The sequence below is a fragment of the Staurois parvus genome, unplaced genomic scaffold (genome assembly GCF_062004578.1).
Source record: "Staurois parvus isolate SC_StPar_1 unplaced genomic scaffold, SC_StPar_1.0 ptg000744l, whole genome shotgun sequence".
Classification (NCBI taxonomy): Eukaryota; Metazoa; Chordata; class Amphibia; order Anura; family Ranidae; genus Staurois; species Staurois parvus.
The window spans coordinates 1,749,034-1,773,877 of record NW_028318540.1 but is presented as its reverse complement, the minus strand read 5'-3'; the positions used below and the strand labels follow the sequence as shown (position 1 = coordinate 1,773,877).

General features: G+C 45.0%; 1 protein-coding gene across 2 annotated transcripts in view; it reads right to left on the bottom strand.

Moving 5' to 3' along the window:
* The window catches only part of CACNA1S (calcium voltage-gated channel subunit alpha1 S), a 342,071-nt gene that overhangs the window by 192,999 nt on the left and 124,228 nt on the right, over window positions 1-24,844 (bottom strand). For both annotated transcript variants that reach the window (XM_089654106.1, XM_089654105.1), the window contains 2 exons: window positions 23,618-23,825; window positions 3,331-3,451 (listed from right to left, as the gene is read on the bottom strand). In XM_089654106.1, coding sequence (XP_089510232.1) covers window positions 3,331-3,451; window positions 23,618-23,825 — 329 coding nt within the window. The remainder of the gene's footprint in view (window positions 1-3,330; window positions 3,452-23,617; window positions 23,826-24,844) is intronic.

Sequence of the window (24,844 nt, the reverse complement as noted above, 5' to 3'; positions counted from 1 at the left end):
CATAAGAACACTCCTTAGTATTGCTGCCGGAAAGGGAATGCAAGTAAAGCACCTAGGAGGTCAAAACTGCCTTTTTGTATGGAGACAGCAAGGAGGATCTGTACAATGAACAGCCACCAGGATTTGAGAAAGAAAAGAACCTTGTATGCAAACTGCAAAAGAGCATCTATGGGCTAAAGCAAGCGGCAAGAGCATGGAATGAAAAAGTGAACAAAATACTCAGAAAAGAAGGGTTCTCAAAAAGTAAAGCAGATCCATGTCTGTATTCAATGAATCAAGAGAACAAATGGACATACATCCTAATATACGTCGATGACATCTTGACGTGTTTTGAACAAGAAGGGGACTATGACCAAATAGTTCACAAACTGAAACAAAATTTTTAAATTAAAGAAGTGGGGAACATTACTCACTACCTAGGAATTCAAATAGAGCGGGAAGAGGATGGAAGCTATCTTCTTAACCAAAGTCAGAAAATTACAGAAATGTTTGAACAGTTTCACATGCAAGATTTATTTATTTCAGGTACTTATATAGCGCTGTCAATTTACACAGCACTTTACATATATATATTGTACATTCACATCAGTCCCTAACCCTCAAGGGGTGTGCAATCTAAGGTCCCTAACTCACATTCATACATACACATACTAGGGCCAATTTGAACAGGAATCAATTCACCTACCAGCATGTCTTTTGGAGTTTGGGAGGAAACATGAGTACCCAAAGGAAACCCACGCAAGCACAGGGAGAACATGCAAACTCCATGCAGGAGGTGCCATGGTCAGGAATCGAACCCATGACCCATTTACTGCAAGGCAGACGTGCTAACCACTAAGCCACTGTGCCGCCCATACAAAGGAAGCAAAAACACCAATGGAACCAGATTATCCAAAAAACAATGGAATAGAAAACTTGTTACGTAACAATGATTATTACCGCAGGGCAATCGGAAAATTGCTATACATCGCCACAGTGACAAGACCAGACATCGCCGTAGCAGTGGGAATACTTTGCAGGAAAGTCGCAACACCGTGTCAACGTGACTGGAATGCAGTAAAGAGGGTAATGCAGTACCTAAAGGGAACAAATCGGATGAAGCTGCGACTTCCAGCATCGTCAAACCCAAAACTGATTGGATATGTGAACGCTGATTGGGCTGGAGACACCACTGACCGCAAATCTACAAGTGGTTACATCTTCCAGTATGGACAAGAAACCATAAACTGGTCTAGTCGGAAACAAGTGACTGTTGCATTCTCTTCAACTGAAGCGGAATACATAGCAGCAGCACATGCATGTCAAGAAGCCATTTGGATTCGTCAACTTCTGCTAGACATGGGACTGAATATGTCACAAGCCACACCCATCTTTGAAGACAATCAGGGATGCATAAAGCTTACACACTCTGAGAAGATTAACCCAAGAACCAAGCACATTGATGTAAGATATCATCTGCTCAGAAACATGCAAGAACAAGGGGTTATCGACATCCAGTACTGCCCATCAGAGAAGATGACTGCAGATGCGCTCACCAAACCTTTGCCAAGGGAACGTCATTGTTTTCTACAAAAGAGACTAAATGTCATATAATTATGCACATGCCGTTGAGAAGGGGTGTTGGGGATGCAACAGCATGTACTATATACAGTATTGTGTGTTAATATCACTTGACCAGTAGATGGCACTGTACACTAAGGTTACCAGTTGTGCATATCTGTAAAACTTGTTGGTTCTCTCTCTCTTCATAACCAAGATGTCTGCCGTTACAGTTTGCTGAAATGTTTTGTATGTTTGCAACTTAAGCCACACAAGTAAACCAAGTTCTGCCTCATCACAAGCTACTAGTGTCTTCTCTAACACATAAAAATTAAAGGAACACTTTTTAATAAGAGTATAGCATCAAGTCAATTAAAATCCTGGGATATTGATCTGGTCACTTAAGTAGCAGAGGAGGTTGCTAATCAGTTTCAACTGCTTTGGTGTTAATGAAATTAACAACAGGTGGACTAGATGAGTAACAATGAGACAATCCCCAAAACAGGAATGGTTCTATATATTTTTTTACCCTACTCATCTTTTATGACCATTTTTCACTAGTTTTGCATTTGGCTAGGGTCAGTATCACTACTGGTAGCATAAGGCAATACCTGGACTACAGAGGTTGCACTGGCAGTCCAACTCCTTCAGGATGACACATCAATTGCACATTGCCAGAAGCTTTGCTGGGTCTCCCAGCACAGTCTCAAGAGCATGGAGGAGATTCCAGGAGACAGGCAGTTACTCTAGGAGAGCTGGATAGGGCCATGGAAGGTCATTAACCCATCAGCAGGACCAGAATCTGTTCCTTTGTACAAGGAGGAACAGCATGACCACTGCCAGAGCCCTACAAAATGACCTTCAGCAGGCCACTGCTGTGAATGTCTCTGACCAAACAATCAGAAACAGACTTCATGAGGGTGGCCTGAGGGCCCAATGTCCTCTAGTGGGCCCAGTGCTCACTGCCTGGCACCATAGAGCACGATTGGCATTTGCCATTGAACACCAGAATTGACAGGTCCGCCACTGGCGCCCTGTGCTTTTTCACAGATGAGAGCAGGTTCACCCTGAGCACATGTGACAGATGTGAAGGGGTCTGGAGAAGCCCTGGAGAATGTTATGCTGCCTATAACATCATTCAGCATGACCATTTTGGTGATGGGTCAGTGATGGTCTGGGGAGGCATATCCATGGAGAGACACACAGATCTCTACAGACCATTGAATGACCCCCACGCTTGCCTGACCTAAATCCAAAAGAACACCTCTGGGATATCATGTTTTGGTCCATCCAATGCTGCCAGGTTGCACCGCAGACTGTCGAGGAGCTCATTGATGCCCTGGTCCAGATCTGGGAGGAAATACCCCAGGACACCATCCGTCATCTCGTTAGGAGCATGCCCCGACATTGTCAGGTATGCATACAAGCATGTGGGGGCCATGCAAGCTACAATTTTGAGTTGTTGCAATTAAATTTTAGCAAAATAATTCTTTCACTTTGATTTTTGGGATGTCTTTGAATTCAGTCCTCTGTAGGTTGAAAATTTTCATTTACATCAAATGATGGGGCATCCTTACGTTCCTAACACATTACCCAGTCCATAACAGTATAGATATCCAGCGTGATATTTTTCCCCATTGAGAACTGATGTGTTTTAAAAGTGTTTCTTTATTTGTTTTGAGCAGTGTAATAATATAATTATATTTGCTTTTTTATATTTTATTTTCATTATATATTTTATTTATTATATTTATATTCAATGTTTTTTAAAATATAATTACTAAAGGATACAATTTCCACAAACAAATAAGATGATAAAGTAAATGCAGACAGACATCCCAGGGAAGGATGGGCCACCATAAGCCATGATTCCATTATACATCACAGAGTTCCAGTCCTCTCCAGTCAAGATCTATGAGAAAAACAATCACATTAAAGAATCCAGGTATAAATTACAGTGTATTTTCAACCAAAGTATGCAAACTGAAAGAACAAAAACCATGTCATGTTAAAAATATTTTTAAGTTAGAACTGAGGAGGCTACTTTGCTAAGGGAATCATATTCAACATTACAGAACAAGTCCAGTTAAATATGACTACCTTCTACTAGTCCTGTAAACCAGATGTAACATTGTAACTCGTGGGAATACAAAACTTCTTTGGACTCGCTAAAAAAATGGTTCTTTGATGTGCTTTTTATCCTGTTTCTACCACAATTACAAATGTCTTAACCATACATGAAACACAACTGCACCAATTATTTGTGGTTGGACCAATTAGTGGTTCTAAAGACTAAACATTTTTTACATTAATGCATTCCTTGCATTAAGGTTACAAAAAGTTTAGAGATTGGTTTTGGCTATCCCCCCCCCCCTTACTTACCTGAGCCCTCATTGTATCCTGTGCTGTGCACATCTGCAGCTCTTCTCTCCACTCAATTCCTTGTCTCACTGGCCAGGCTGAGTCTTGCTGCATCTCTCGGGCCCTGCTGCTGTGTCTTTTGACACAGACAGTGGGGCACGGGAAGCGTTTTCCCATGGGAGCACTGGACAGAGAGGAGGAGCTAGGAGCACCAGAAGAGGAGAATTGGGGCCAATCTGTGCAACTCCATTGCACAGAGAGGGTAAGTATAGAGATGTTTGATATTTTTTATTTTATTTTCCTTTATAATCACTTTAACTTCTCAATTAGTATATTTTGATTCAATGCAAATAATAGTGGCCTGCTGTCAAAAACATGCCAATCCTGACATGATCTTAGCATTACCTGCAACAACTAAATTATAATCTGGCCATGTAGTGCTTAGATAATGTTTAATGAGAAACAAAATGGGTTCAAAGCTAGTAACTATAAAAGAAACTTTTGTTTTTTGACCATTTTTTCCTCCTAGTTATAGAAACAATTGAGTACTGTCCGTGATACTTTTTTTATTTGCACTAACATACAATTTTGAGGACAAGCTTTCGGGGAGTGTCCCCTTCTTCAAGGTCCAAGCAGTACTATACAAATCTTGGACGTTGAAGAACGGGACACTCCCCAAAAGCTTGTCCTCAAAATTGTATGTTAGTGCAAATAAAAAAAGTATCACAGACAGTACTCAATTGTTTCTATCGCAAATGCACTAATACGGCTACAATTTCCTCCTAGTTATAAAAGCATATGCAATGCTTTTGTCATTCACTTATTTTTCATTTGCAACATTTTTTTTTTTTTTATGTCAAGTTTTTTGGTTGTGTTTTATTAAGATACTTTATATATGAGGTGTACGTGCATTTTGAGAAGAAAATGTTTGCATAGCTAAGTTATTTTTAGTTTTCCAGTTTTGTTCAGGTTTAAAAATGCCAATTTCTCTACTGAAATTACATTTGCTCAAAAATGTAGTTAGACATTTCTTCCATAAATGTGGTGAAAAATTATGAACAAGCAGGATTCTAGAGGTGGAATAAAAACGAATGCCTTACCAATTTCAGTATGCCTCTTCTTTTTGTTTAGGCTCTTGAGTGTTAACTACAGGTATGCAAATTTACCAACTGGGTGATTTATACTGGGTGCTTTAAAAGAGACTAAAGTTTAATTGCCCATCGTTCCAGAGAGATCTGTCTGTATACAGTATGTACAGTCTTAGCTATAATATAAATCTAAAAACATTTTTGGATAGAACTGGGGGAGGGGGGGATTGAACCTCTGTCATGTTTTTATTGCTGCCTGTGACCACATTTACTCTCATTTATTGTAATAATTTCTTGTTGGTTGTCTCCAGAATAGAGAGTTAGGAGAAATTTAAACTATTATGATTTTAACTGGGAAAGGAGTAGAGCGAAACTCCCAAAGAAGCTGCTTGTTTTGGGGACAATGGTAAAAAGGTGGAATTGTCCCTCACTTTAAGGAGATCTTCTCTCACTTTCTGTTGTGTCTCTGTAAATGGAAGAAAGAGGATGATGCAGGCAAAGACAGCTGTAAAAAATGAGAAAGGCTCTTAACCTTCTAAATCCAAAACTAGAAAATAAGCTTTGGCTGAAGTTCTACTATACGTTTCTAGCTATACCCCCACATGACCCTCTCATATAACTTACTTTGTTATTAGGAAATATGTATTTAGCAGTTCAGCAGTACTAGGGTCTTGTCAAATCTGTTTACTTTGTGTTTACCACTGCTGTAGAATGTTGGGTGAAACAGATGCGAAGGTGCTAAACTCCTCATTGCATATTAAATCAATCCTGCAAACAAAATGCTGAACTGTTACAAGGTAGCTGATGTGGTCTCCTCATGTTGCTGGCACTGACTTGGTTATATAAATAGTGCTTTTGAAGAGATAAATAAGCAGACCAATATAGCATTGTGCCTAACCAGGCAAGAAAAACTGCAGGGAGGCAAGGCTTGTTGATGAGGGCAGCTTCACACTGACATTGACAGCTGTTTCATGGATCAAACTGCTTTATCAGTATGACTTACTGTATATTTATATAGCCATTTCATTGCCAGAAATGAAGCCCTTGTTCAGTAGTGATTATGCATTATATAGTCAATCACAACAGAAATGGACAGGCAAACATTTAAAGTAGTAAACTTAATCTTTTTAAAATTACTTTCAACATTGTAAAATTCATTAATTAGATATTGTTCTAAAGAATACTAAAAGGACAATTTTGTCTCTTATAACACATTTTACAATATATAATTTTTCTGACATTGTTTAATTTTTTTCTTTTATTAACAACTGCTTCTGTAGTCACCCATGCCACGGTATCAGTGCTACAGTTTTCCCACCCCAGACTATAACCCTTCACACACTTTCTTTCTATTCAGTGTAAAGCAGCAACCAATCAGTAATTTTTTCCTCATCAGTATTGTCATGATCAGAGGGTAAGACCACCTGGGACTGTAACTCAAGATCTAGTGGGCCAGTGTAAACAACCAAACAGGTGCAGGAGCAGTGTCACCGCACACAACTGGTGTGTCAGAGTCGCAGGATCTAAGGAGCCACCTGGTCTTTAAAAGAGCCACTAGAGGTGTGGATGTTGTGCTGCGTAGCAGCCCCCTTGTTGCGGCACTCTAACACACCCGTGCGGACACAGTGCAACCAAATAGCATGCTGGAAGCACATGGAATGCACACAGGATAAAAGGAACCAAAGGAACCAACTGCAGCAGGCTGGGAAGGGACTGCAGAGCAAACAAACAACAAGAAACAATGCTGAGAAGGACGCATACAGCAACAGGGAAGGAAGGAATCCAGGGACAGAGAAAGGGAATACAACTGCACAGCCAGGGGGAAAACACTGAGAACAAAGACAGGATGAAACACACACAAAATATGAGAATACTCAACTGACAGAGAACATCACAGGAACCCGAGGCTCTGGCTTCTATGTGAAGACACGTTGCTTGGAAACAAACTCACAGGCAGAAACCAAGCAACTTGGACAGAAGGTAAAACCTGGCGCTGGATCGGCGTGCACCGATTTATCCCTTACCCCCCTTTTATGGCCCTTCCCAGTTTCTGGGGTCTGAAAACAAAGGTGAAATCTTTTTACCAGGTGAGAAGCAGAAACATCAGAAGCGGGAACCCAGGATCTTTCCTCAGGGCCAAAGCCCTTCCAATCAATCAGGTACTGGAGTTTACAATGGGAAACTTTAGAATCCAAGATTTCATTAACTCCATATTCTTGAGAAGGATTGGTAGGAGGAGTTGCCAGCATTGAGGAATGAGAAAACTTATTCAAAACCAATGGCTTGAGTAGCAGCACAAGAAAAGAATTGATGAGAGGGTAAATGGAGTTTATAGCAAACCAGATTGATTCTAGCAAAGATGACATAAAGGTTAATTATAATGAGGGGCAAACTTTATGGAAGGAACCTTTAGATGGATATTCTTAGTAGCCAACCAAACCCTGTCCCCAGGCTGAAGCAGAGGGACGCTTCAGCAGTGTCGATTAGCAAATTTTTTGTATTCGTCGGCTGCCCTCTGAATTAAGGTTTGGATCAAATCTGATTCATACTCCTCTGCATCCAAGAATCCAAGGCAGGGATCTCCTTGAAAAATGGAGATTCCTGGGAGCTGGCATTAAGATGATTATTGTGAGCGAAATCTGCCCAAGGCTTAAGGGCAACCCAATCATCTTGGTGGGCTGAGGCAAAGGCCCGAAGGAACTGCTCCAAGGACTGGTTGGTTCTTTCAGACTGCCCATTGGACTGTGGATGGTAGGCCAAAGAAAACTGCAGTGATACTTCCAAGTATTTACAAAGAGCCCTCCAGAATCTGGAGGTAAATTGAACCCCACAGTCACAAATTATACTTAAAGGCATCCCACAGAGTCTAAAAATCATTTTAGAATCCAATTCTGCTGCAGATGGTAGTGGCACCACAGCTCATCGGGGGTAGGCAATAGAAGAAGAGGTCCATCCGAAGCTTGGTTAGGAGACTTGATATGGGCACAGACCAGACAGGCTTTCACGGATTCTTTAACATCCTTGCAAAGGTTTGGCCACTAGTAAAGATGAGAGGAACCATAGGGTCCTGTGGATACCCAGATGGCCAAAGAGCTTGGAGTCATGAGCCCAATGTAACAGCTTCATACTAGAATTTGCTGGCACGAAAGTTTTCCCTGGTGGGATAGAGTCCTGAACTGAGGTGAAAGCAAGGACTTGGGTGGGAGGAATTATAAACTCTGGTTTCCCAAAAGTCTCAGAATCCCGTGGGTCAAAAGAGCATGATAGCATATCTGCTCTGGAGTTGGCCTACCCTGGTTTGAAGGTGATGACAAAATCAAAACATGAAAAGAACAGTGACCAGTTAGCCTGTCGGGGATTCAAGCAGAGGGCAGAATGGAGGTTCGGCAAATTTTTATGATCTGTTTAAATAGTGATCCGATAAGGTGAACCCTCCAGAAGGTACCACCATTCTTCCAGAGCTAATTTTTTAGTGATAAATTTGCAATCTCTTATGGAATAATTTCACTCTGCTGTGGAGAACTTCTTTGAGAAAAAGGCACATGGACGTTTAGCCCCACTAGGTCATTGAAAATAATGGCCCCAGCTCCTACAGAGAAGGCATCCACTTCGATGGAGAAGGGTGTGGAAACATCAGGCCTCAAGAGAGCAGGGTCAGAGAGGAAAGTCTGCTTGAAAGGCATGAAAGGCCTCCACTGAGCAGGATGACCAGTTCCTGGGATCAGCATCCTTCCGGGTAAGGACTGTGATGGGTGCAACCAGAACAGAACAGTTGCAAATTAATTGTAAGTAGTAGTTCGTGAAGCCCAGAAAACACTGGATAGCCTTCAGACCGTGAGGCCAAGGCCAATTGGAGATAGTGGTAACCTTTTCAGTGTCCATGAAGAGGCCGGCTTTGAAGACAATGTAACCCAGAAAAGGTACCTGAGATTGTTCAAAGCAGCATTCCTCTGCCTTAGCATAAAGCATATTCTCCTAAAGGTGTATGGACATGAAGTCTGTGTGTAGGGTGATCTGGGGAAAAAATAAGAATATCATCCAGATAGACTACTACACAGACAGGAGGTCATGGGAGATCTTGTTGACAAGTTGCTGGAAAACTGCTGGAGCGTTACAGAAGCTCAATGGCGTCACTCGATATTCATAGTGGCCATCCCTGGTGTTAAAAGCAGTCTTCCACTCATCTCCTTCTTTAATAAGAATTAGAATTGTATGCTCCTCTTAAATTGAGTTTTGTGAAAACTTGCACCCCATGAAGTTGATCAAACAACTCACTAATAAGTGACAGCGGGTAACTGTTTTTAACCATAATGGTATTTTATACCCAGCAGTCAATACAAGGAGGAAGGGAATTATCCCCTCTGCTGGGAGAGGAGGATTTCAGGATAAATCTTTTTTAAGATTTTTGGCAATGTACTCGGACATGCCCTTGGTCTCGGGGAGACTGAGGGGATATACTCAACCCCTAGGGATGCTGGAACCTGGGACTAGGTTTATGGCACAATCTTAGGGTCTGTGGGGAGGAAGTTGGTCCGCCTTGCTTTTGGAATCCAGAAATTCAGAGTATTGTGTTGGCACCAGGGAAGAAACCGCAGCAGTTGCCACTGTAAGGGTTTTGACTGAAATCACCTTGCCTAAACATCTGGTGTGACAGGTGGGCCCCCAGGATAACAAAAATGGCCAGACCAGTCGATTACTGGGGAATGTTGTTGAACCCAAGTGTCATGTACCTTGCTTGTGAGCCTGACGGCAGAGAAAGGCCTCTTGTACAGCTCCGGCTTGAGAGCCTCTGAAGGTGGAACAGGAACCACAAGAGCATGGCGGGGTATGACTGCCCGGTCAGTCCTGTTGAACTGTTGATTCTGAAATAAAGTCAGGCAGAAAGGAAGGATGAAAACCGAAGTTGGCAAAAAATGGGGATTGCCCTGTGGCTAAATGGGTGGCATTATTATAGGCAAATTCTGCCAATAGCAATAATGATACCCAGTTGTCCTGGACAAAGGATATAAAATATTGAAGGTATTGTTCAATTGTCTGATTAGTCCTTTCCGTTTGCCTGTTAGTTTGGGGGTGGTAAGCTGAAGACAAGGACAATTCAATATTCAAAACTTCACATAATGCCCTCCAAAAGCGAGAAGTGAATTGAACTCCTTGATCATAGATAATGTTTGCAGGAACGCTGTGCAGCCTCACAACCTCCTTAACAAACACCTGGGCTGTTTCCATGGCAGAAGGTGTATTATATATTAGTTTATCTATTTCTTACAGAATTCCTCTAGAATGTACGTCGTACCAAATCGAGAGTATTGTGGACACCAAAGTGGCCTGCCAGGGGGGTGATCATGAAAAAACCTCAGAACAGACACTTGGTTACTTTCTGGCACAAAGATTTTGTCCCTCAACCACAGAAAACCTTCTTTAGGAACCAGTGTAATTTCAGAAGGGTAGGGGACCCCCACAGAGGCTTGCTTAATCTGTGAAAGAAGGTCAATTTGTAATAACAAAAAGTTACCTGCAGGCAGGATGGTGTCTGGCACAGAAGGTTCTCTGGGATCATCATACATACGAGACAGAGCATCTGGTTTAGTACTCTTTGATCCAGGTCAGTAAGTAATATGGAAAGTGAACCTCAAAAAGAACAGTGCACATCGAGCTTGTTGTGGCTTCAGGCGCTTAGCAGATCTTAAGTACTCGAGGTTCTAAAGATCGGTATAGATCAATATATGGTGTGCCGCTCCTTCCAAGAGGTACCTTCATTCTTCCAAGGCAGCTTTGATGGCAAGCAGTTCTCTATCTCCCACATCATAGTTTCTCTCTGCTGGACAAAGTTTGCGTGAAAAGAAGGCCACAGGATGTATTAAGTCCTTCAGACCCTGATGTTGTGAAACCACTGCCCCCACTGCGATTTCTGATGCATCCATTTCCAATATATATGGTAAATATGGATCAGGATGACTGAGAATAGGGGCAGAAGTAAAAAATCTCTTTAGGGTTCCAAACGCAGTTTGTGCCTCAGGGCTCCAGTGGAAACTAATGTTCCATTTAGTCAGCTGCGTGATGGGTGCAATAATGGCAGAGACAACGGACAACGGTGGTGTTTCCTGGGTTACCAATCCCAATTTGATAAAGGAGCCATCTGCCGGGTAAACGGAAAGTCCTTGAGTCTTTTGTCATAAGGGTATATGCTTCTGGGCTGCAAAAGTCAAGTCAATAAAGCAGCTGCATGCACCAGAGTCAATAATGGCGGTGACCGAGATTGCTCCTTCCGGCAGCTGGAATGAGAGTGGAAGGGCTAGGTAAGTGGTACTGGCAGATCATGATGACAGGTTAGCAGGAGACACGCATCTTTACAGGGCATGTGCGCACATAATGGCCAGCTTCTCTGCAGTATAGGCAGTATAGGCAAGGTTGTTCTGCCGATGAAGCTGATGTTCCTCAGGTGACAAGGACGGATGCATCTATCCAAGCTGCATGGGTTCTGGAGTCTCAGATGCTGGAGGCCCAGGATTGGCAGGAATGGTGTAAGAAGCCATGGAATGAGCAGAAGAGAGCACCCTGGGCATCATCCATACAGGTCGTGACTGCTGAGTAGTTCTTTCCAGTCTGCTTTCACGCAGCCGCTGGTCTATCTGGATGGACAACCTGGGCTAGTTCATCTTTTAACCCTTCAGCAAGTCCAAGTCAGAACTGGTGTCGCAGAGCTGCATGTGTTTGAATTACGTAACATAGTTCTCGACCACTCTGCGGCCTTGCTGGAGCGCATGAAGGGCAGCCTCTGCTGTGGCAGTCTGCTGTGGGTCATCATATAACTGAGCCTTTGCTTCAAAGATAGCAGACATGGTCTGCAGCTGAGAATTGTTCTCTTCGAGAAGTCAGTGTGCCCAGGACTGTGGCTCACCTTGAAGTAATGAAATGATAAACCAGACTTTGGTGGATTCCAGAGAGAAAGTTCGTGGTTGCAGAGAGAAGTATAATTGACATGCATTTTGGAAAGCCCGGAATTTACTTCGATCTTCCGAAAATCTTTCTGGTGTGGGGACCCTGGGTTTAGGGAGTAGCATCACTACAGTGGGTGCAGAAGCAGATCCTGTAGGAGCTGTAGCAGAAGAGGAAGCTGATGTTGTCACAGGACTTGCAGATGTAGCAAGATATTGTACCCATTCTTCCAACTGGATGTGCCCCTCTTGAAGAAACGTGACAGCTTGAGCCAGGGCAGCGAGATGCCAGCAAATCTCATCCATGGGAGAGGATCCTCCTGCAGGCTCAGACATGGCTGTCTGATACTGTCACGCACCTTGCTTGTGAGCCTGATGGCAGAGGAAGGCCTCTCATACAGCTCAGGCTCGAGAGCCACTGAAGGTGGGACAGCAACCACAAGAGCACGGCAGGGTATAAGTGCCTGGTCAGTCCTGTAGTCTGTACAGGAATTGTTGGCACTTCACTGGCAAATGGGACAGCTGGACTGGCTGGCGGCAGAGCAGGCTGGCAGGGGGCAGACGTCACAGTGGGTCAGGCTGGTAGCAGAGCAGGCTGGCAGTGGAAAAGGCTGGTGTTAGGGACCAGCCGGTGGTAGCCTCTAGCGTTCCACAGACCAGAATTCCCCAGGGAGTGGAATCTAAGTTCCGACCTGCTTGTTCACCAGAGCCCCTGATGGTGGGGATGGAGAAGCAGGAGAAGTCAGCAGATCAGGATCAGGCAGGGTCAGTAGCAAAGTAAACTCACAGGAACACAGGAAAGACCATACGGCACTTGAGCATTACAAGAGCTGGGTTTAAATAGCCCACCCGACTCCTGACAGGCACTCCTGGGTCCTAGTGCTTGCCCAGCACCGTCATTGGTGACAGGCGCACCTGGGTCCTAGTGCCCGCCTGCCTGTACGTTTTGTCAGGATTCTACTCATGTGCGGATTCGATCGCCGCAGCGATCTTACCATTCCCTGACATTGCCCCCCCCCTTACGGGCTGCCTCCGGATGCCCAACCGGTTTCTCCTTTGAGGCTGGTTGTGAAGGAACTCCCGAATTAACCGAGAAGCATGAACTTTTCGAGCAGGTTCCCAAGAGTTTTCCTCTGGCCCATAGCCTTTCCACTTGATGAGATACTGCGTTTGCCCCCCCCCCCCCCCGCCTGCAGTCAATAATAGCCTCCACCTCGAATTCCTCTTCCCCATCGATGTCTATGGCCTCTGGGGGTCTAGATCTACGATCTGTAAAAGGATCTGCTACAGCGGGTTTCAGTAGGGACACATGAAACACAGGATGGATTTTGAAGGACTCGGGGAGTGCCAGCTTATATGCTACCTCATTAACCTTACGCTCTACCCGGAAAGGACCCACAAATTTGGGTGCCACCTTTCTCGATGGGCACGCTAGTTTCAGATTGGTAGTGGCCAGCCACACCTGGTCCCCTGGATGTATAACCAATTACCCCCCTTCTCTTTCTATCAAATATCCTTTTACTGTCCTCCTGGGCTTTTGCCATGGTTTCTTGTAATAACTTGTTATTGGTTGTAAAGAAATTCAGGGTCTCTTGAGCTGCTGGGACTGGTTTTTCCGGGATCAAATCAGGTAAGAACGAGGGATGGAAGCCATAGTTGGCGAAGAACGGGGATTGCTTAGTGGCAGAGTGGCAAGCATTATTGTATGCAAATTCCACTAGGGGTAAAAGTGCCAGCCAGTTGTCCTGGAGGAACGATGTATAGCACCTAAGGTACTGTTCTAGTGTCTGGTTGGTTCGCTCAGTTTGACCATTTGTTTGGGGGTGGTATGCTGAGGAGAATGAAAGTTCAATTTCCAACCCTTCGCACAAAGCCCTCCAAAACCTTGAAGTGAACTGAACACCCCAATCAGATACAATGTTTTTTGGCACTCCATGTAGCCTTACAATCTCTCTGATAAATACCTGTGCCGTTCCTAAGCAGATGGTGTACCTCTCAATGGAAGGAAGTGAGCCATCTTGGACAACCGATCTACCACTACAAAAATCGCAGTATGGTCTTGTGATGGCGGTAATTCCACCACGAAATCCATTGTGATCATACTCCAAGGTCTGTCAGGCACCGGCAGTGGTCGCAGCAGGCCCCAAGCCTTGTCTCTGGAGGGCTTGTTCCTGCTGCAGACGGCACAGGATTTGACATACCTTTCGCAATCTTTGGCCATGCTTGGCCACCAAAACATGCATTGGAGCAAGTCCAATGTCCTGTGTACCCCAAAGTGGCCTGCTAACGGGTGGTCATGGCAATAGCCTAAGACCAGAGCTCACGTCTCGTCGGGTACCAGGATCTGCTCCCCATTCCACAAAAAGACCTTCCTTGTTCTGCAAGGAGACTCCAGGTGGCCTAGGAGTCCCCGTGGAAGCAGCTTGAAGTCTGGTTAGGAGTTCGGACTGAAGTAGCAAAAAGCTACTCGCCGGCAGAATAGTATCAGGTTTGGCTGTCTCCCCGGGCTCCACAAACATCCGGGAGAGAGCATCCGGTTTAGTATTCTTAGATCCGGGTCGATACGTGATGTGCAGAGTAAACCTTGAGAAGAACAATGCCCATCTGGCCTGACGCGGCCTGAGGCATTTTGCTGTCCTCAGATATTCTAGATTTTTATGGTCAGTATAGACCAGGATGGGATGCAATGCCCCTTCCAATAGATATCTCCATTCCTCCAGTGCTGTCTTAATCGCTAACAACTCCCGATCCCCGATATCGTAATTCTTTTCTGATGGGGAGAGTTTTCTGGAAAAGAAAGCCACTGGGTGCATAAGCTCCTTCACTCCTATTCTTTTCGACAGAATAGCTCCTACCGCATTTTCCAAAGCATCTACCTCCAGAACGTAAGGTAATGAAGCGTCGGGGTGACTCAAAATAGGGGCTGTCGTGAATAGTTTTTTCAAGGCTTTTAAGGCGGTCTGTGCCTCAGGTGTCCATCGGAAACGCACCCCCACCTTAGTGAGCTGAGTGATGGGAGTTACCAGGCCCGAGAAATGTTTTATAAATTTCCTGTAAAAATTGGCAAGGCCAATAAATCGCTTGACTCCCTTTTTATGCGTGGGGACTGGCCATTCTAAAACTGCAGATGTTTTTGGGGATCCATCACAACTCCATTGTTTGAAATGATCAACCCCAAAAAGGGAATGCTGCTCTGCTCAAAGCTGCATTTTTCAGCTTTAGCATACAGCCCATGCTTGCGCAGCCTCTCCAGTACACTCCTGACGTGATCTCTATGTGTCTCCAGGGATGAGGAAAAAATCAGGATGTCATCCAGATACACAATCACATAGATGTCCAGGATGTCCCTAAAAATGTCATTCACAAAGTGTTGGAATGTAGCCGATGCATTACAGAGACCGAATGGCATAACGAGGTACTCAAAGTGCCCAAAGCGAGTGCGGAAGGCGGTCTTCCACTCATCCCCCTCCCGAATGCGCACCAGATTATAGGCTCCCCTGAGGTCTAGTTTGGTAAAGATGGAGGCCGTCTTTAGCCTCTGAAATAATTCAGGGACTAAGGGAAGGGGGTACCGGTTCTTCATGGTGATCTTATTCAGGTCCCTGTAGTCTACGCAGGGCCTCAGGGACTGGTCCTTCTTCTCTACGAAAAAGATTCCCGCCCTGGCTGGTGAAGTGGAGGGGCGAATAAATCCCTTCCGCAGGCTGTCATCAATGTATTCTTTTAGAACGCCCAACTCTCGTTCAGACAGCGGGAAGATTCGGCCGAAGGGAATTTCGGATCCTGGGAGCAGGTTAATAGGGCAGTCACAGGCCCGGTGCAGAGGGAGAATCTCTGCACCTCACTGGCTGAACACGTCAAGGAAATGATGGTATGCAGAGGGCACAGTCTGTGCTAGATCCGTATCTGTATTCACACACAACAAGGTTGGGGGCCCTGGTGATGACTTTAGGAGACAGTGCTCCTGGCAGTATAGTGAGTGAAATTGAACAGATCCAGTCTTCCAGTTAATTTGGGGATCATGAGCCCGTAACCACGGGAGCCCCAAAATCACTGGAAATAGAGGGGACGCAATAGCGTTGAAGCGGAGGAGTTCCTGGTGGTGGCCTGCTACTGTGGTTCACAAAGGAGGGGTCTCTTGATCTACCAACCCTGATTTAATTTGTGAACCATCAGCCAGAAAAATATTCAACCCTCGTTCTTTGGACAATAACGGAATTCGTTGCTGAGCTGCAAAGTTAAGGTCCACAAAGCAACTGCAGGCCCCAGAATCAATAATAGCCATTACCTGCACAGTTCTTCCTGGGAGCTGGAACGAGATGGGCATGACTACATGAGTAGGGTCATCTACACAGGTTGGAGACATAGAAAAAATGGTAGAGTACTTACAGAGCTTCTCAGGACAGGAACGCACCATGTGACCCGCTGCTTCGCAGTATAGGCATAGATTATTCACTCTGCGTCTGTGGTGTTCCTCAGCCGTGAGAGATGGCCGCATTAACCCAAGTTGCATAGGCTCTGTTCCGTCCGCAGGTTCAGGACTCCGATTGCTTACTGCAGGATGTGATGGGATTGGGACCCGTGGTAACATCCATGTAAGCCTTGACCCTTGACCAGACCTTTCCTGCCTTTGTTCCCGTAACCTACAGTCAATCTGAATTGCCAGGGTGATTAATTTCTCCAAAGAATCAGGCACACCTACCCTGGCCAATTCATCCTTTAGGGGCTCGGATAATCCTAGGCGGAACTGATGGCGCAGTGCTGCATCATTCCATTGCGTATCTCCAGACCAACGCCTGAATTCCGAGGCATAATCCTCTGCTGCCCGGCGTCCCTGCTGCAGAGAATGTAGGGCTGCTTAGGCCGAAGCAGCTCGCTGAGGATCGTCATATAATTGTGACATCGCCTTGAAAAATTCTGCCACAGAGTTCACATGCGGATGGCGAGCCTCCAATAGACGATGTGCCCAGGCCTGGGGTTCACCCTGCAGCAAGGATATCACGAATCCCACCTTCACAGATTCGGATGCAAATGTTCGAGGTTGGAGGTCAAAGTAGAGCTGGCAGGAATTCAGGAAGGCCCGAAACTTCCCTCGATCTCCATGGAACCGCTCAGACATTGGGACTCGAGGCTCCGGCGGGGGAATGGAGAACACTGCTCCAACGGAGGGTCCCGCAGGGCTACTGGTAGGAGGTGAACCGACCGGATCTGACGCTGTAACAGTAGGAGTGGCTAGGGCCTGGACACGTCCATCCAAGTGTTTATAACCCTCTTCCAGCGTCTTGACAGCTTGGGTAAGCGAGGAGAGATGGTGGCACATCTCTTCCCAGGGAGGGGGTCCTCCTCCAGACTCTGTCATGGCCGTATGGTTCTGTTAGGGACCAGCCAGTGGTAGCCTCTAGCATTCCACAGACCAGAATTCCCCAGGGCGCGGAATCTAAGTTCCGACCTGCTTGTTCACCAGAGCCCCTGATGGTGGGGATGGACTTGGAGCAAGCCGAGACCAGGTCGCGGCCCCTGGGTGCAACCAGCTGTGGTAGAGGCACCTGTCAGTGGTACGCAGCAGGTGAGAGTCTGATGTGAGGAGGTAGAGTAAGCGAGGTCAGGCAGGACGGGTCGGTAACAGCAGAGCAGGTCGGTACAAAACGGCAGGCAGAAGAATAAACGGGTCACGGTCCGGGTTTGGCAACAGGAGATCAAAAGTGCAGGAGCAGGCAGGAGAATGGTTAGGCAAGCCAGGGGTCAGAGCAGGAGAAGTAAGCAGATCAGGATCAGGCAGGGACAGTAGCAAAGTAAACTCACAGGAACACAGGAAAGACCATATGGCACTTGAGCATTACAAGAGCTGAGTTTAAATAGCCCGCCCAACTCCTGACAGGCGCTCCTGGGTCCTAGTGCTTGCCCAGCACTGTAATTGGTGACAGGCGCGCCTGGGTCCTAGTGCCCGCCTGCCTGTACGTTTTGTCAGGATTCTACGCATGTGCAGATTTGATCGCTGCAGCGATCTTCCCATTCCCTGACAGCTGGTAAAAAAAAAAAGCAGTCACAGCTGGACTGGCTGGTGGCAGAGCAGGCTGGCAGCAGGCAGCTGTCAAAGTGGGGCAGGCTGGAAGCAGAGCAGGCCTAGCTGAGCAGGCTGGTAACAGGCAGATGTCACATCAGGACAGGTTGCAGGGTAGCACGCTATATGCAGGGTCAGACAGGCCGGGTCTGTAACGGATAAACGGATCAGGCATAAACGGCAGGCAGAAGAATAGTTGGGTCACAAGCCAAGGTCAGTAATGGTGGGAGCAGATCTGGCAGAGACAAAAGGCACAAGCAAAGTCCAAGAAGCAAGCCGGGGTCAATCACAGGTATCACTCACAGGAACAAACACAGGAATACAGGAGGGGGAGCTGCAGATCAGACAGCACAGGCTAATAGTTCTGCTGGGTTTAAATAGTCTGATTGGCGCCAACATTAGCAATGGTGGAACAGACCCTTGCACATCTGTGCCTGCACCGCTGTGTAAGCCCAGAGCCTTTAGCTGCACTATGGCAAGAATCTTCCTGACACCAAGGAAGACCCAGGACTAACTTGGAAGTGGCCACTCTTGATGGGAGTGGTGCAGGAACAAACAGGACCCGAGGCCAGAATGGTGCCATCAATGGCCAAAACTTGAAGGATCTGAGGAAGAGGTTCTGTGGTCCAATCAAATTCCTTTACTAGGGACACAGAGATAAAATAAAATTTTCCACAGGACTAGAGTCAACGAATGCTTCCACTGAAACAGTGGAAGTGGGAAAGTGCAACTGAGCAGTAATAGTTGGACGGGGACTTAAGAGGCAAGAATTGCAATCTAGTCAGAGAAATCTCCCTTGGGTCCATAGTAGATGCACAATCCCTGAGTCTGATGATGGTTCCTCACCTTAATGGATAAGCATGAATGGCCCAGTTGCAAAGGCTCTGAGAGGAGGGAGAGGAGTCGTTAGGAGGTACACAGGTTTTGGAAGGCTGGAGCCAGATGGGGAGCTGAGAATTTGTGCTGCTAAGCCCTTTCCTGGGAGCATTCCGGGAAGCGAGTGTCGATCTGGACAGCCAAAGAAATCAGACTTTCCAGGATGGTAGGAATTTCTCAATCTGCCAACTCATCTTTAATATGTCCCGCCAAACCTTGCCAGAAGGCCACCATAAGTGCTGCATTGTTCCATGAAAGTTCAGCTGCTAGGGTGCGGAACTGCGGTTCGGTGTGAATAGCGTACTGTCCAACAGTGAAGTTACCTTGATGGAGGCGGAGAAGTGTGCCTGCAGCAGAGGATTCACATAAAAAATCTTTATAAAGAGAGTGAAAAATGCTGTCATATTAGTTACTGAATCAACCTTTTCCCTCAACGGAGAGGCCCACAACAAAGCCTCTCCAGAAAGCAGAGAAAATATGTATGCAACCTTGGCCAGAGCAGAAGGAAAATTCTGTGGCTGTAACTTGAAGTGAATGTTACATTGATTAACAAACCCATGGAAGACCTTAGGATCTCTGGAGAATTGCAGTGGAGCTAGAAGACAAAGCACGAACGTTGCCACCGGAGCAGTTTGTGGCACAGGGGGAGGCTGGGGTAAGTCTGCGGATGCGGGAAGCAAAACTTGGAGTTGATCCAAATGGGTAGTTAGAGTCTGGAGATAACGAATAACTTGAACTTGAGTAGATTCTTGAGTACTGAGCATTTGAAGAAGTCGCTCGTTGCAATCTGCAGGTGATGGGGATTTGCCTGTCATGGTTCATGCAAACCGTCATAATCAAAAGGGTAAGGCCACCTGGGAATGTAACTCTAGATCTAGCGGGCCAGTGTAAACAACTAAACAGGTGCACCCGGGTACCGATCCTCGCAGAAGCAGTGTGACCGCATGCAACCGGTGGTGTGACAGAGTCACAGGATCTAAAGAGCCACCCATTCTTCACTAGAGCCACTGGAGGTTGGATGTTGCACTGCATAGCAGCCCCCAGGTTGTTCTCTAACACACCCGTGCAGACACAGTGCAACCAAATAGCATGCTGAAAGGACAAGGAGTACACACAGGATACAAGGAGACATAACCAACTGCAGCAACCTGGGAAGGAACTGCAGGGCAAACAAACAACAAGAAACAATGCTAAGAAGGACACACACAACAACAGGGAAGGAATCCTCAGGCAGAGAACAAAGGGAATACAACTGCACAGCCAGGGGGAAAACACTGAGAACAAAGACAGGAGCAAACACATACAAAATATGAGAATACTCAGGAACCAGAGGGCTCAGGCTTCTATGTGAAGACATGCTGCTCGAACACTAACACACAGGTGCAAAGGCTTAACCTAGGTTTTGGACAGATAGGTAGGAACTCAAGCAATTTGGACAGGAGGTAAAACCTGGGGCTTGATCGATGTGCACGGAAGCGTGACAAGTGTGCCTTAATACAGTGCTGTAACCCACAGCATCCAGCAATTATCTGTCCATGGAAGGGTGTAATCACACCTGTGAATGCACCCTACCTCTGATTAGATGCAAGAATCCCAGCAGGGGTACCCACAATTAGCTGCGAGAGGCAGTCCTATTGACAGCAATAGGAAGCTGCCAGCTGCAGCTAATCACAACTACCATGCAATCTCTAGTGCAGCAATCACATGCAGGTGATCTGTTTTAGACAACCACTGCCGCGATTAGCTGTGAGAGCCAGCAGACTCCCATTGCTTTCATCGCTTCTAATTGGAAGCAGGGTGCATTTGCAGGTGTGGTTTTCTGCAGTAATTTTCTATTAAACGTGATCTGATCCTCATGTGCTGTAAGTCACAATAATAGACAAACACAATGTGCGTAAGCTGATAACACATAATTCTAATTTCTCATGTCTTTATTGAACACACCTATTATACAGTCACAGTGCTGGAGGAAAAAAAGTAAGTAAATCCATAGACTAATTACTTCAATGAAAGCTAAGTAACTGTGACGACCAGCGACTTATAGTGGGACTGCAGCAGGCACTCCGACATCGGGCGGGAACTGACTACTACCACCAACATCCCAATGACACCAACACAGCGATCAGTGCCAACAAAAAGCACCGACACTGCACCAATGACAGTGGGCAGGAAGGGGCCAACACTTGGCCATCAAAGGGCCAACAGCGTGCTGCATGCTGTCCTACATAGTCTGGCTGAAAAAAGACAAAAGTCCATCCAGTTCAACCATTAAAAAAAAAAAAGTTATAATCCTATACCCACAGTTGATCCAGAGGAAGGCAAAAAAAACCAGCAAAGCATGATCCAATTTGCTCCTGCTTGGAAAAAAATTCCTTCCTGATCCTCGAGAGGCAATCAGATATTCCCTGGATCAACCCTACCTATAAATGTTAGTATCCAGTTATATTCTGTGTATCTAAGAAAGAATCCAGGCCTTATTTGAAAGCAATCCACTGAGCTGGCCAGAACCAACTCTTGAGGGAGTCTATTCCACATTTTCACAGCTCTCACTGTGAAGAAACCTTTCCGTGTTTGGAGATTAAATAACTTTTCCTCCAGACGTAAAGAGTGCCCCCTTGTCCTCTGTGATGACCTCAGGATGAATAGCTCTACACAGTGTTCACTATATGAACCACTAATGTATTTATACATGTTGATCATATCCCCCCTTAATCTCCTCTTCTCAAGAGAGAATAAATTCAGTTCCTCTATTCTTTCCTCATATCTGATCTCCTCCATGCCTCGTATCAGTTTGGTTGCCCTTCTCTGTACTCTCTCCATTCCCCAATGTTCTTTTTGTGAATTGGTGCCCAAAACTGAACTGCATATTCCAGATGAGGTTTTACTAATGATTTGTACAGGAGTAATATGATATCTCTCTCTGGAGTCCATACCTCTTTTAATACAAGAGAGGATTTTGCTTGCTTTAGAAACTGCAGCTTGGCAATGCTTGCCATTATTAAGCTTGTACCTGGAGTACAATTAACGAAATTAGTTTGTGGTTTAGAGCTACTTTGCTTGATAAAAAACACTCCAAATGTTTATAAATTACTGTTCATAAGAAGCATAGGCTGATGTGAACCATGCCTGGCAAAATAATAGTTCTCTGAAGACATACAATCAAGAGTAGTTGATCTAAATAAGGCTGGAAAGGGACACAAAGCAATTGCAACGTGTTTAGGCATCCATCAGTCTACAGTTAGATGAACTGTCTGTAAACAGAGTTTAGTATTGTGGCTACTCTTCCTAAAAGTGGGCACCCAGACAAGAGGACCCTCAAGGCACAATGCAGAATCCTCAATGAGGTAAAGCACCCAAGGGTAATAGCTAAAGATGTGACATTCTTGTTCATGGATCTACCATACGTAAGTCTTTGAACATATAGCGTGTCCATGGCAAAATACCACGGAGGAAGCTGTTGCTCTCCAAAAAAACATTGTTGCATGCGCAATGAAATGCTGCAACTGCAATGCTACTGTGAAACTGTTTTGTGGACTGAGGAAAGAAAAGTTGAATTGTTTGGGAAGAATACTCGGCACTATGTATGACACAAAAAGGGCACAGCTTACCAACATCATCCCAACAGTGAAGTATAGTGAAGGGAACATCATGATTTAGGCTTGCTTCATTACCTCAGGGCGTGGACCACTTGCCATCATCGAGGGGAAAATTATTTCCCAAGTTTACAAAAATATTCTACAGGATAATGTCAGGATTGCTTTTCGCCAGGTGAAGCTTAGTAGAAGTTGGATATTGCAGTAGGCCAATGACCCTAAGCATTGAAGTAAATCCACCACATACAAAATGCGACTTTTGGAGTGGCCCAGTTAGAACCCAGACTTTAACCCCATAGAGATGCTGTGAAATGGCCTCAAGAGAGCTGTTAAAACCAGACAACCGTACAAATGTGTCTGAGCTGAAGCAGTTTTGTAAAGAGGAATGGTCAAAAATTCCTCCTGAACATTGTGTCAAAGGAGGTTCAACCAGCTATTAAAGCAAAGGGTTCACTTACTTTTCCTCCAGCACTGTGAATGTTTAATGGGTGTGTTCAATAAAGACAATACGTTAGAATTGTTTGTGTGTTATCAACTTAAGCATTGTGTTTGTCTACTGTTACGTAACAGATGAGGATCAGATCACATTTTATGGCAATTAACTGCAGAAAGCCAGATAATTACAAGGGGTTCTCATACTTCTTGCCACTGTATCACTCAACGATCACTGCTTGTTACCATGCTGTACCCCTAGCAGACAATTACTGCTCAGCTCTCAAGGTACAGCTTTCAGATCACTATGCTGATATCCATAGCAACCACCTACGGTATAACTCCACATCAGTTTAAGTGTTGCTAAAGCTAATAAAGAAAATAACAAATATGTTATACTTACCTGCTATGTGCAATGGTATTGCACAGAGCGTCCTGAACCTCTTCTTCTGGGGTTCCCTGCCAGCACTGTCCTCTCTTTAAAGCCACTGTCCGCACTTTAAAGCCTCTTTTATTGTATGGTACCGAGCCTGTACTAGGGATAGATTATATTTACAGCCAACATGGAACCAACGCTAGTTGACCTTTGCCCATAGACCTTTTATAACATTCTGGTACTGAAACATAAACCATTTCTTTCTTAAAATGGTCTTTCCTCCGTACAAATTTGTTTTATTGCTCTTCACTGCTGTTTTAGGTTAAGTCACATAACAGATCTTTGTCATATGGTACCTGAAAGACAGTGATAAGGGCTTGAGGAAAATTATCAAAGGTGCTTCTTCTGATTTCATAGTCTTCAAAGTCAAACTTTCCACCAAACATTTGCATCCCAAGAAGGGCAAAAATAATCATGAAGAGGAAAAGTAGGAGGAGAAGGGATGCTATAGAGCGGACAGAGTTCAGCAAAGAAGCCACCAGGTTGTTTAATGACGTCCAGTATCTGAAACACAAAGGCAACAACAGGTAAAAAAATAAGAAAAATGCATAGTACCAAACTGGCCAAAAGACAAAATATAAAAGTTTCAAATATCTGAAATCACTTGCGCTGATTGCGTTAAAAAAAGGGCTGTCTAAGAAATGGTATGTTATTGCTAGCCCAAAACATCACCAGCGAAATGGATGACATATTTATTCAGCAAACTTGTCATGAGAACAACATGGATGGTGTCATTGCCGAACTTTCCTTCTGAAAATGCTAGTTTCCTGGATATAATATTTATTGACTAAATAACCAGCAACAAGTACTTCACTTATATCAGTTTGCTTAAAAGAAACCTTTACTGAGGAAAGAATGTAGGCTGCCATTACTGTCCTCTCCTGTTGGCTGCCTGGCTGTCATACTTTTTCTGTTGAATGCATTTCAGGTCAGGGATTAAAGAATATGTCAACCCAGCATTTCATATTCCTGATATGTGCCTGATGTACCATGCAAACGTACAGAAGTATAATAAATATATGCAGCGCTATAATATAGTACAATAGATGATGATGAATAGTAAAATAAAAATGTGAGCGCTGCTAAGGCACGTATAAGGTGATGACTTGACGCTATGTTTACTGATGACGTATCAATATACAGGGAAACAACAATAAATATGTGACAGAAGTGAATAGTTCATTAAAAATGCAATGCAGGTCCAGAAGAAATGGTGATCGGTGCTCCGTGCTGGTGAACTTCAATGACGAGGAATATTAAAATTATGCATTACCAGAAGCGCATAAAATATGCGCATATATACAATGTATCCTTTAAGGGGTCATCTGGGTCTGGACAGGGGCCATCAAGCACAACATGGACACACAGGATGGTACTGCTCCCACACAGGTCACACTCTGCTCACATCACCTCCAGAAACAGCTCAAAGACATCAGCCAATAAACTGCTCCAGATTTAAGGGAGATCTCTACCTTTAGGATCCTACCAGAGTGAAGTCACGCTGCACACGGCCATGAGGAAGG